The sequence below is a fragment of the Papaver somniferum genome, chromosome 2 (assembly GCF_003573695.1).
Source record: "Papaver somniferum cultivar HN1 chromosome 2, ASM357369v1, whole genome shotgun sequence".
NCBI classification, from domain to species: Eukaryota; Viridiplantae; Streptophyta; class Magnoliopsida; order Ranunculales; family Papaveraceae; genus Papaver; species Papaver somniferum.
The window spans coordinates 216,309,893-216,323,526 of record NC_039359.1 but is presented as its reverse complement, the minus strand read 5'-3'; the positions used below and the strand labels follow the sequence as shown (position 1 = coordinate 216,323,526).

Sequence of the window (13,634 nt, the reverse complement as noted above, 5' to 3'; positions counted from 1 at the left end):
TGAATCAGACGATTGTACATTTTAACCAGGGCTACACCATCACTTATGTATATAACTTACTAAATCTTGGCAACCCATGTTATTCGAATTGTGTCTATGTTATTCCAATTGTGTGCCAGAATTTGTTTTGATAACCTGAATGCAGCAAAAATAATAATTCGTATCTCAACTATCTTTTTCATCGGTATGCTATTCCAAGGAGGAGTTGAAAGTTCACGTGAAATGGTGCCTACTATTTTCAATGTTGTTACCATGGTTCATCAACCATGAAGGAGCTTATAGAAGCTCGTCACTTGGATTTTGATGGCGCTGGTATGTTTTTACCTTGGGCAAATGAGTCCATAGAAATGTGTTTTTTCTTCCATAAATCGTCTTTCCCAAAAAAAACCAAGCACATATGTGCAGTTATGCTTAGGCATGGAATTCACAAGTTGGTGTTAGATCTCTGGACCAAGTATATCTTTCATCGGAATTTTAAAAAACAAGAAGAATACAATTCAATTCATTCAATATATCTCAAGCAAATCACAAATCACCAACTAAAACTGATAACTTTAAATGAAACATCGATCAAGAAGCTCATTATAACTGGGTAATTCACACACAAAAACACACAAAAATATGGTTTAAGAAATTAAAAAAGAATAAGGTTACTAACCAAGTCTGGATGGAGGAGGAGGTGGTGCATCACGAGGGTGATAATAAGGATATAAGGTGTATATTGTCTGAGCAAAGGTGAGTGCCATTAGGACAATAGCCGCGACAAGAGAAATAATAGTCCACGGGCTCCTAAAGTAGGTTTGAATAAGGTTAGCACGCCATTTATTCCTCCTCCTCTCACAATAATCATTCACCTCCTGGTGCAGCTTGCCTAGCCTACTATCAGGATCAGGTGCCACATACATGGACAGCTCGTCGAACAGCTTCGCAGCTGCCTTGTCACTCCCAAGCGCATTCTGTAGTATCCCTTTAGAGTGGAGGAGAGTAACATCTTTGGCCGAATCGATGATGTTGGCCATGAAAAAGATGCAAGCAGTAACATCATTTCCTTCTCCATCATGGAACCTTTCGTAGGCCATTAGGTTCAAAAAAGTGGATTCAGTTGTGTCATCCACCACAATCATCGGTAGTCGGAGAACTCCACCAGAAAAGGAGATGTCTTTGAGACTCAAGGTCTTACTAGTCTGGAGATGTATGCCAGCCTCGTAAAGCTCCCTTGCTGAACGGATGATATCAAAACTGTATTCACTGTGACCATTTTTACCGTGAAGTCCGTGACCATGTGGTTTATGAGGTTTATTGTGTGGCTCTTGAAGAAGGTTTTTCCTATATACGTCTAGTACATGTCGACATCTGCCAACGATATGGGTAGGTCTGTTTGGGGTAAAGAACCTAATTATGATACTGTTTAGGTACTCCTCGTTCTGTTTATCAAGGAGTAGTAAAATCAATTAGAAGTTACAAATGAATACCAGAAAATTGGAGGAATATATACTGTAGTGACGCTATTACGTACCTTCGGTTCGTGGTCTCCATTAGTATTTCCGGCTCCACTATCTTCAACATTGAGTAAGGTGTCCAGAAGAAGCATTGGGAGTTGGTTTTGGAGCAGAAGCATATCTCTCCTAATATAAGGCATTAAGTTTAGTTTACAATGATAACTAAAGATTGGGTCATTAGAAGCATAATCATCAATAATTCGTGTGGCTGTTCGTAAAATTTCGAGCATGAATGAGCCATCCAGCATCATGAGCTCCAAGAACTTGTCAGTGTAGTTGCCGTGTTGATCTCGGTAATCATTATTTGTTGCTTCATCAAGCCAATCATAAGAGTCTATGAGGTTCTTACCAACCCGATGAAGTGCGTCCATGTATGACTCAATGGGTTTATTTGATCTTTTAACGAATTGGAGGAGTGCTCTATGCTTGTGTTCCTCCATCGGAATCAAGTGATCATCCCCATGGTGGAAGGGGCCGAAAGACACCGCTTGAGCCTTGAAAGCTTTCTTGTTCAGATCTTTGACACATGCCGGTATCTCGTAAATGCATTTCTTCATCCAGTGATCCAGTTTCCTCCATTCTTCCAGCTTATCTAGGTTTTCTTTCACATCGATTATCCATTTACTACTGCGGCTACTGCTTTCGTGATGATGCTCATCAGCTTCATGACCACTAACTTGATCATAGGCTGATACCGAGGACGACATGGTCGAATGATGATAACAAGAAAATGATATCGACGAGGACGACAAAGACCGGCAGCACGTAATTTAATAATATCTAAAACTGATGAGTGAGGTAAAAGGACAAAAGACTAGGTATTATCTATATGTCGAATCGGGTTCCATTTCGCGGGGAGACGCTTCTTTAGTATGTTCACATGCCAATTGAGAGAGTCTTAAATCATTCCAAGTGCTTTTTGTTTCTTTTTTTTTTTTAAAACGTGAAAACGGAACTAGGAAGCAATAGTAATGCTTTCCCTTCCAAAGAGGCTTTGGAAAAAGAAAAAGCAACATTAAGGTACAGCAAAATCCTATATATATGGACAATAAATAAAGAGCTTTTGCGTTTCTGTAGATGCCTAAAGCAAGTACATGCATGGCGAATATTAGGAAATCAAGGTAATATCTTGTAATGGATAATGGTTAGTTCAATGTGTGGACAGTCAACAAACTTTTACAGGCACTTAACTCGACTGGCCTCTTGTGAGAATTTCGTTTAGGATTTTCTCTTCCCAAGTTATGCATGTATAACGCTTCCCCGATAGAAGATGGGTTTCTCCGTAGTTTACACTTTCTAAATATCTATGGGAAGAGTCTCCATGCTGCGGTTGGTTAACCTTTTAAAAACTTCAGTAAATTGAAAAACCCTAAATATTGCTATTATATCTGTCTGGTGAGTCATGGTTGGCCTCATCAGCCCGAATATCTTTTAACTGGCCGATCTAGCACGGATATACATCACTAATGAACACATTTTTGACAAATGGTCTGGGGTTCGATCCTCAGAGACTACAACAAACACAATTTGAAAGATTTATCTAAACAAAATCTCAGACAACCAACAACTGGGGGTATTATTCCCTGGCTGATGTTAAAACTTATAGATTTCTATAAGCTAGTGGATGAGAGAGTGCAAACTCTTCAGCAATTGAGCATAGCCATGGAACTTTATTAGCCAATCACAATATGGATACAGATATCTCTAGATAAGCTAACGGTTGATTTTCCCTTGCTGGTGTTAAAATTATTTGATTTTCACAAACTTGTGGATGGAAGGGTTGCTACTGTTCAACCGTTGAGCAGAGCCATGGAAGTTCATTAGCCAATTACAATGTGGATACAGATATCCGTAGATAAAGTTGCCGTTTGATGCATGCTCCCTTTAATACAACCAAGCATCAACAGTCTGAAAACACAAACTCATCCTTCATTTCCTTTCACTGCTTCTTTCTAGATCTTATTTCAGTCACATCCTTCAATGGCTGCTTCAACAATGGCTCTCTCTTCTCCCTCTCTTGCCGGAAAGGCAGTGAAAGTAACACCATCCGTTCCAAAGGGTGAAGGAAGAATCACCATGCTCTTCCAGAAAAAGACAGTGGCAAAGCCTGCTAAATCATCCAAACCCGCAGTTTCATCTGACAGCCCATGGTACGGTCCCGACAGAGTTAAGTACTTGGGTCCCTTCTCAGGCGAGGCTCCATCGTATCTCAACGGTGAATTCCCTGGTGATTATGGTTGGGACACTGCCGGACTTTCTGCTGATCCTGAAACTTTCGCCAAAACCGTGAGCTTGAAGTGATTCACTGTAGATGGGCTATGCTCGGAGCTCTAGGATGCATCTTCCCTGAATTGCTCTCACGTAATGGCGTTAAATTCGGTGAAGCCGTTTGGTTCAAAGCCGGAGCACAAATCTTCAGTGAGGGAGGATTGGACTACTTGGGTAACTCAAGCTTAGTACATGCTCAAAGCATTTTGGCCATTTGGGCTACACAAGTTATCTTGATGGGTGCAGTTGAAGGTTACCGTGTTGCCGGTGGACCTCTTGGTGAGATTGTCGACCCACTTTACCCCGGTGGAAGTTTCGACCCTCTTGGACTTGCTGACGACCCAGAGGCTTTTGCTGAGTTGAAAGTGAAAGAAATCAAGAACGGAAGATTAGCAATGTTTTCCATGTTTGGATACTTTGTTCAGGCGATTGTTACTGGTAAAGGACCTCTAGAAAACTTGGCTGACCATCTTGCTGATCCTGTTAGCAACAACGCTTGGGCTTTCGCCACAAATTTTGCCCCCGGAAACTAAGTGTACATTCTATGAAAAATGTCGATTCATTAATTACCTGGTTATTCAAATACATTGTTGTTACTTATGTAATTGAGATAACTTCTGACACCTCTAAATTTTATGCCATTTTTTTTTGTAATTTGAGTTCATTTCATCATAATAAATCTCTTCATCTGGGTTTCACAAATTGATCTGCATTGCACAATCATAATTGACCCTGTGATGAGTTCTTTACAAGCTACTGCAATGTAATAATTGTTGCACCCTGCTAAGAATCTGGTTGGTAAATTAAATAAAATAAGAAAATATTTATTTAGTTCAATACAACGAATGATAGCTAGTATGATACTACTAGCTAGATTACTAGCTATATTTCTTTGCGAGCCTTGAGCCATCCAAAAGCATTCGACAGTAATTAAATATACGAGTTAGCAATGGCTCTTTCATAATGCCATCGTTTGCAATGAATTCAAGAGCCGTCGACATCTTAGGAAGAGAAGGAATTGCTCCTTTCTATGTTGTTGACAATGCTCCGTATGAACTAGCTAACGTAAGCGTCTTCCTTGGTTTATCTTCGTCCTAATCAAAATACGCAAGTAACCCATATTAAAAGAATTGTTTGGGAAATTATTCGAGCTAGTTTTTTCGTTAAAATGGAAATGTATGAACAAAGGATTGCCTCAATGAGAGAAGGGTCTTGGGCAATTGAGTGAAGAAGTGCCCCCATGAATGCATCACCAGCTCCTGTGTATCAACTTTCTTAAGTGAATAGCCTTTCACTTTGCCTCCTTTGAATTTCTACACATAAAATGCCAATCGATCAACACAAACTTATTAACTACGTACAACTTCCAAAAATTGAAAGATTGGTAACGCGTCAAGCAAGGGAGGCCGATAGGTCCAACATCCAGGCGGTTCAGGATAATAGGGTAAATGAGAAGTGTAAAACCTTGGTGTAGTATGTAACACCGTCCTTTCCTTAGGTGACAACCAGCAATTTCAAGCCGTCAAACCAGAATGTTTTGAGAATATCATCTTCGTTTAATGGATCTCCGTTTTCCATAAGAAACTAGACTTCGTTGTCGCTAACCTACAGGTGAAACATTCATGCATAAGTCTATATATGTTAAGCTAGCTTAACGAGTCCATTTATGATATGATAATAAGTAATTAATATGGTGATCACTTCATAAACCTTGATAATATCAGCTTCTTTCCAAATGCTCATAATGGCTTCTTTAGCACTCTCGGCTGACGGCCATAGTGGCAACCGAAGATTCGGATCGTATGAGAGTAGTGCACCGGCTTGTTTAGCTATTTTCATGGCAGCCAAATGAGTGGAACGACATGGCTCTGATATCTAACTTATGGAACCATAATGAAAGATCTTTGCTTGCTTTATCTGTCTGGTGTTTAGTTCAGATTCTCTGAACATCATATCTGCACTAGGATTCCTGTAAAACATAACCCCCTTTCACCACCCTTTGTTAATGTTACAAACGCCAAACCCGTTCTGGCATCATCGTCAAAACACACTCCGTCACTATTTACGCCGTTCTGTTTCAATATATCGACAAGCATCTTCCCGAACTCATCGTTTCCTACCTGTTCATTTACATATTAAAGCTAAGGAGAATAGAGAAAAGTGAGAGTGAGAGTGAAAGATGAAATTAACCTTGCCCATGAAAGCGGAGGTACCATCAAGTCTGGCAATGGCACAAGCAACATTAGCAGGAGCACCACCAGCAGCCTTGACGAAAGTCCTTGTATCTGCTAGAGAAACACCGGCAATCTCAGGAACAAAATCTATAAGCATTTCGCCGAATGACACAACTAGTCGAGAATTAGTCGATGAAATAGTCATTTTATTCTCTTAAACTATCGAACTAATTGCACAATCCTAAAATCAGAACTAGTGATATTAATAGCAATGTTCACATTGAGAGACAAGGGGTCTTAAATAGGTTGTCTAACGGACAAAACATTGCCGTACAATTTACGTAAAAAATATGCATCAACGGACAGCTATTTTGATATCATACTCAAACTATACCTAAGCTCTCCTCAGTGATATAAGTATATACCGCAAAAAAGCCAAAAACGAATGGTGCATATATATAAAAAGTGTTTGCTTTTTTATATAAAATTAAGTTATCTGCAGAAAAGAATGGTGCATATACAGATAGACACTCTTCAATATTTTATGATCAACCAAAAGAAATGAATGGAACAATTTTACTTTGGAAACTTAACATTCTTACAAGTATAACTTGATACAAAAGGAAAGAACACTAACATTTGGCATTTTTCACGCGCCTTATAACCTTATTCAAGACATAGAGATTATAGGAGGAGGCAAACCAAAATCCTATATAGCCTATATTCTCCCTGTAGACAGAAACCAAAATCCTCCCAATATTTACATTACGTCTTGCACTATTATTATTAGTTCATTCTTGAGTTCAGCATTATTACACTGTGGAGTTGAGCTTGTAGCACAAGGCTGTTTGGATGAGTGTAGTCTAAGAGTCTAAAGACTCTAAACACATTCTAGTGAAACGTTGCTTCAAATTTCCACACAAGGAAGGCATGTTTAAAGATAGAGACGAATCGGGACGAAAATGAATTGGATTTCAGATGAAGGCATATTTTTTTGATCCTCGATCTTGTGACTATGTAGTTACCATGTTCTTCTGTTTTACTGGATGATTCCTGAAGTTGCCGACGTTACAAATAAACACAGAGGCCAGCTGTTTGGATGAGTATGGTTTAACCTTATCTTTTCACATGGTCCAGGAAAAATCTAAGAAAACAACAAGTGGGGTATTTCCTGGTTGGTGTTGAAACTCTTAGATTTTTACCAGCTGGTGGATGAAAGAGAATATCATGAAACCGTGGAGTTTCATAAATCATGGAAAATAATAAAAATGCATTAAAAATATAAAACTGACGTGTGATTGACCACGACACGATCGATCGGTCGTGTGTCTGTGCTCCCAGCACCCTGGTCAATATTTTTAATTATTTATTATTTTCTTCCCTATTTTGCATAGGTTCATCGTTTCGTTGTATTTTGAAATACTCGTTCGTGCGGTGACTGTTAGTGTATCGTCGTTGAATACACCTTCACCGTTTGAATCGGGGCTTACTTATAGGTAGCTCAGACGCCCGGTTGTTGATTATTTATTACTAATTGTGGAATTCAGTGGAGAATAATTCACAAAAATGAGTAATAAGATGTTTATTATTAATTCATAGGATCAGCTGAGGATTCAACTACGAATTCAGAATAATAAAGTGAGCATTACCATTCCATGGGATCGTAGATTCGACCATAGAATCGGAGTAATTAAGATTTATCTATTACCGTTTATGAGACCAGTTGTGTATTCGATCATGAAATCGGAGTAATGAGATAATATAGTTATTGTTATTCTATGATATCAAGCCGTGGATTCGATCATAGAATCAGAACAATTGTTCATTGCCATTCCATGGGACCAGTCGTGGATTCGACCATGGAATAGGAGCAATTGTTATTTCCATTCCATGGGACCAGTCGTGGTTTCGACCATGGAATATGAGCAATAATAGATTATTCTGGGAATTCAGTAGTGAATGTCAGCAGAATTAATCTTAATTAGGAATAATTAACTTTGTGGCTCTATACTAGCAGAGCAAGCTGTCTAGGAGCATTAATTATCCCGATATGTGCTTGTCGGTAAGTCATATCCTTTATATAGTCAGGGTAAACTCGTTGTTTGTTCCTGAAGACGTTTTCGCTCTGTACTCGCACAGCAAGCTGTCTAGGAGCCGTCCATCTCGTGATACTATATAGAAATAATCACTAAAAGTGTTCAGTATTCATGATATATGCCGTTGTCCAGTCGTGAGACTACATATCTACATGTACTCTGAGAGAAAGTACTCTCCGTTGAGAATTCGATGAGTGACCCGTGTCTCAATACTCACGTCTGATTGCTGGATTAGAACTTCGTATAATTATGAGTTTACGATTTTAGCCCTTGTCGAAAATCCACCATCTACAACATCTTTAACAAGATTTCTTCCCAAAGTAAACTTTGAGATCATACCAATACCGAAAATCCTAGTGATGTGAGTATATCTCAACACCAATTTCTTTCAAAACGATTAGGTTCCACTTTTGAACCATAACCTATCAAAACAAACATGGTGTAAAACACCAATATATACCAACCTTTCACCGTATCCACAATTCGCATTAACTAAGCTTGAAAAGCATTGCTAATAACATTTGATATCCTTGCAATGCCATGCAAGAATTGCAAAATCTCATAATCAATATTATCTTCATTTCTTGGTGAGAGTTGATATTCACATTTGTTTTGACTAGGTCTCTAATTATTTCGATTTTGGGTTCGTATAAAATTACATATCATAAGTTCCAAACTTATATGAGTCACATGTTTATTGTCATACACAATAATTCTCAATATCTTGTTTCCCTAAAATTTATTCTAAGATTGAACAATCAATTTAGAATAAATTGAGAATGCCATTATTTGATCACTACAATTACTACAAATAGTTCATCAAACATACCTCAATTGCTTTTAAAGCTCAATTGGTTATAAACCATTTTTCATTCTTTGCGCATCAACAAAGAAATCAACAACCTCATTGCTCCACACATCGATTAATCTCCCGCAAATTTTATTTCATTGGAAAATAAAAACTTTCTCAAGTAAGTGAATTTTCACCTGCCACAATCATTTACATGTGAGCATTTGAAGCCAAAAAATAAGTAAGGTATGCACTCACATAATTACTTAAAAATCAAATGAAACATATCACTTCAAGTGTCTCTTAAATTTCAAACAAAGATTCAAAGTTATATAGTCATAACATTATACATGTAGTTATAACTCTCTACTAAGCATATTATCAAACACCTGTGGTGGAATAGTTTGATTTCTAACAATGATCTCCTTTTACATTACAAAAACTAGACTATGAAGTACTAGAATCAAAACATGATTTTTTAATGTAATTTCTTATATCTCTAATCTCTAATCTCAAGTGTCAAATCCCCTATTTTGGATAGATATACATAACGATTTTAAAATCATCACATTTCTCAAACCAAAAATATAAATGGGAAATTTCAAAATGGATTTTGAAAAAAAAAAATGATCTACAAGTTTCATGTTCCGCAAATTTAAAATAGGTATACAAAGATTGGGACATAAGAATTCTATTAGGGATAAATTTCTGCCCGTTAAAAATTTCAGCAAAGTTATGCGGTTTTATAAAATATCTTAAAAATACTTTTTGGTATCCAAATATTTTGAAATTTAACTTGCATTATCCTCATGATGTCTAGTATATCTAATAAAAATTTCTAGACCCAATTCATTTTCTTGTAGGAGATAAAAATAAAACTCTACAACATCTTAAAGTCATTTGTTTATCATCAATTTTTTTTTAAATATTAATGAAGAAAAATATTTAACCATGAAATTCCTAGTCCATTAACATCAGTCATAAATTTACTTTAGGTACCAAGTAACCTAATTCCAAGCATTATGCTAAATCGTTAAAGAAAAAATTATACCGTTCATATAATTCTATAAAACAAATTAAACAATGATACTTATCGTGTTTGAGCAATTGTTTTCCTTTGATATCCATAGCAGAACAAACGTCTTAAAATTGTTGGAATCATTGTTGAATTATGCCTGCATAACAAATAAAAATCAAACACGAAACAATTGTTAAGGCTGAGTCGCGGACTAGGTCGCTTTCTTTATGATGTTTCGCGGCTCTGCCAAAAATTGTGCAAGCAGTTCTTCAATGGCGCGTCGTTCCCAGGATAAAACAGCCGAGATCAGTATCTCTTTCACAATTAGTCTTGCACGATGAGAGGATGTGAAACTTCTACACTTTATTCTTGATCAGAACTCTTTAGAAAAACCAAGGATGATCACACGCTTGTTTTTCTTTCTCACAAGACATTCATTTTGATTTTAAACTCATGAAACAAATTAGAAAACTTACTCATTAGAAAAGTCTTCTAAAATTCTCCTAATCCTTTTTATAAAAAAAATTCTGATTTTTTTGCTTAAAAGCCAAGGAGATAAATGTGAGTAAATGAAAGACATTATTAGAATGTTAATTAGCTTAATTAACTCACTCAATAAAAAGCTGGTTTTGGTATTAAAACAAAATACATTCATTCTTTAAAGGAAAGAATAATGGTCACACTTAAAATCATTTAAATGAGAGAATAAAAATTTGGAAATTAATTAATGTTTTTAAAAACATATATCCCAACGATATGTATGGGGAGCACCGGTGATGTTTGTTGGTTGCGGACAGTCCTACAAAGACTTGACTTCGCTAAAAGTCGAAAACATTGTCAGGACTTTCCTCGAGTAGAAGAACAAATTTGGAGCTTAAAAGAATAAATAGAGTGTTTCCATCTTTTCAAGCTAGTATGAGAACTTATGGCTTCTGCTGCCGCAATTATGTTTTTTCGTTCTTGCTCATTTTTCCCTACGACCTCATGGAATTGAATATATCCAACATTATATATATAATCTGGTACCGCTGGTTATAATTACTTTACGCACCTCGGAAAAATTTATGTGAGGGTTTCGTCGCATGCATCTTTATTGAAATCACCCATAGAAAACGTAACTTGATTTGTCAAAAGATAATATAATGAGTGTATTTTTTTGAATAAAAGTTCCAAGAACGTTAGAAGATCAAACAACTAGACGAACCTAAGAAACATTCTTTAACTTTAACTGAAGCCTAAAAGTAATGTTACCACAATCTTTTAAAGAAGCATGTATCGAAAAAGAAACTAGTAATAAGTTGCAGAAACTCATACACTTCACAGTGTAATTCCAAGGGAAATTCTCAATTACAATGAGTTGCAGCTTCCTTATTGCAAAACTAGAGACTGAAAAACAAAACCATGAGTGAAGATTTATGAAGCGGTAAAATACTTTTATAGATACTTACCCCGATATCTTGCAAGAATCTCGTTTATAACTTTCTCTTCCAAACATCTTTTCTTTTGTTAACTCTTCTGTTCCTGTCTCTAAATATATGTTTATGGCATTGAGATGAATGGGAGACCTCATACTTTACAATACTGCTTTGGGTTTTTTCAGTTGGCAAACCCAATAATTCTTCGACATGCAAGACTCTTCCATTTTGTGCAAGTTCGATTGCATCAAGCCCCTGGAAGAAGGGAACAATTCCCCTTTGTTGAACAGCCGAGGGCTTCCGAGAACCTTCAATAAAGAAAAACTAATAAGCCTTGAGTTGAGATGCACAAATGACGCTTACGTACTCTGCATGCCTAATATATGCATGCGAGTGAATTCCATGCCTAATTATGATCCAATAAAATTAGTCATGCTGCAGCTAGGATAACATATATACTAATTGTTAAATTTTACTAGAAATGTAAGCAGTGAGCAGCAAAGTTTATTGTAGATTGATATATGGTTTCGACCGTATGCAGTGCTACAATTGCTCATTTCAAGTCCCTTATCTGACAAACCCAGGGGCGGATCCAAGGGTTGACTAACCCCGGTTCTAGCCCCCTAAAATCAAGAAAGTCAATAAAAAAATCCTTGCATTTATCTTATATTTTTTATTTAGTCTTCCTGAAATTTTGAATTTAGTCCACATATTTGTACAAAAATATTTTTAGCACCCCTTACACAACAAAACAAGTAGCTTATAGGGACGGCTGTTTTGAAAAAACCGTCCCTAAAGAAGGATATTTGGGACGTTGATGACCTGACCGTCCCTAATAGTCATAAAATATTTAAATCAAGGCTAAAATATGTCCGTCCCAAAAAGAAAACATGGCCAAATAGTATTAGTGACGATGGAACAGGGGACGGTACATAAACCGTCCCTAATACCTCTTGGGACGGTTTTTTGTCCTCTTGGAACGTTTTATGGCCGTCCCAAAAGGCCTTCTGTTTTGCAGTGTTAAACATTTTTCTTGCTCCGCCACTGGACAAACCAGAAGAACTAATAAAGCTAATGAGAAGATTTACCGTATGCATATATGCCCCTCCAAAGATTCTCTTGCAAGCCCATTACATCAAAGCTCTCGTAAAGATCATCGTATGAATATGAAATAAAGAAATCTTATAATTTCTGATTTCATAGAATCATTTCATTGAATCGTAAAAGGCATACATCTTGCATAGCGTTGCATTGAAGGAAATGAAATACAATAGATAATAACGGTGCACTTATACACTTAACCATAAATGGCGTAATTATACATAGTGCCTTCCAAGATAAAGTAGCAATGGTCGAACTCAAAATTTTTCCCACGAAGCACCTCATATCGCGCATACGCCTTCACCAACTGAAAACACAAAACAAAAACTTAGTTAGTATTGTTCAAAGCTTTTGATAAATTTTACCTCTTGTTTAAATACTTACTCTTATATCACCCAACATATTGGGAATGGCTTCCCTTACGGACTTCATTTCTCTTTTGAAAGCATCACATTCCAATTTTATCTCCTCGAACCGTTCCTTGACGAGTTTCAAAGACCTTGAGTTACAATTTCCGTCTAATGCCACAAAACGATGAATACACGGTTCCACCAATAATCCGATATTTGATCAATGTCTTTTTCTAGATCTTCAAATTGGTTTTTGACTGTCAGCCAAGATCTCAGAATGGCGCAATTCTCTTTGGAAGTGTTTGGAGTAGTCATGGTGTTTCCTCTACTTTTTGCTCTTGGACGATAAATGAATGAGAATGAATGTGAAGGTTTATAATTATGGTTTTGGTAAGGAAGAGGTGAGGTATAGGTCTCTATTTATAGAATTGAAAGACCTAACTACCTCAACCACATTTGGTGGAGTTCAATTCTCCAATAAATGCAAATACTATCATGAGTTGTTAATATATTAAGTTTACAACTAAACGACTCTAGGACTCTATATCATCCGTCGTCAGGTTTTGAAAAAGCGGGGGTACAACAACCATACCCAACAATTCGATTAGCAATCTGTATGGACAAACTTAAATATACTTTCTAGAGAATCAACTAGACAGTCAGACTCAATCTAGATAAAAAGTATATCAAAGAGTTTATATCTCAATCTCTCGATTTGATCTTTACTCAAGCAAATAGAAGTCTGCAAGTCTTTATCAAAGAGAGATAACTTGGATGGTACCAAAGACCAATATCCAAGTGTCAATCAATTTAAATGAACAACCAAAAGGTCGGATATTCTAATTGATTGAACAACGCACAACCTGTGATATTTCAATTACATAAACAAATATAATTCGGAAAAGAAATAATACAGACACCAG

General features: G+C 36.7%; 1 protein-coding gene and 2 pseudogenes across 1 annotated transcript; 1 reads left to right on the top strand and 2 right to left on the bottom strand.

Moving 5' to 3' along the window:
* Positions 1-472: 472 nt before the first annotated feature.
* Positions 473-2,270, bottom strand: LOC113350515 (UPF0481 protein At3g47200-like). The gene is made up of 2 exons (XM_026594664.1): positions 1,517-2,270; positions 473-1,424 (listed from the first exon to the last, which is right to left on the bottom strand). The coding sequence occupies exons 1-2, from the start codon at positions 2,204-2,206 to the stop codon at positions 654-656; spliced, it is 1,461 nt and encodes a 486-aa protein (XP_026450449.1). The 5' UTR covers positions 2,207-2,270; the 3' UTR covers positions 473-653.
* Positions 2,271-3,387: 1,117 nt separating this feature from the next.
* LOC113350517 lies at positions 3,388-4,465 on the top strand (annotated as a pseudogene).
* Positions 4,466-4,468: 3 nt separating this feature from the next.
* Positions 4,469-6,188, bottom strand: LOC113350516 (annotated as a pseudogene).
* Positions 6,189-13,634: the final 7,446 nt, after the last annotated feature.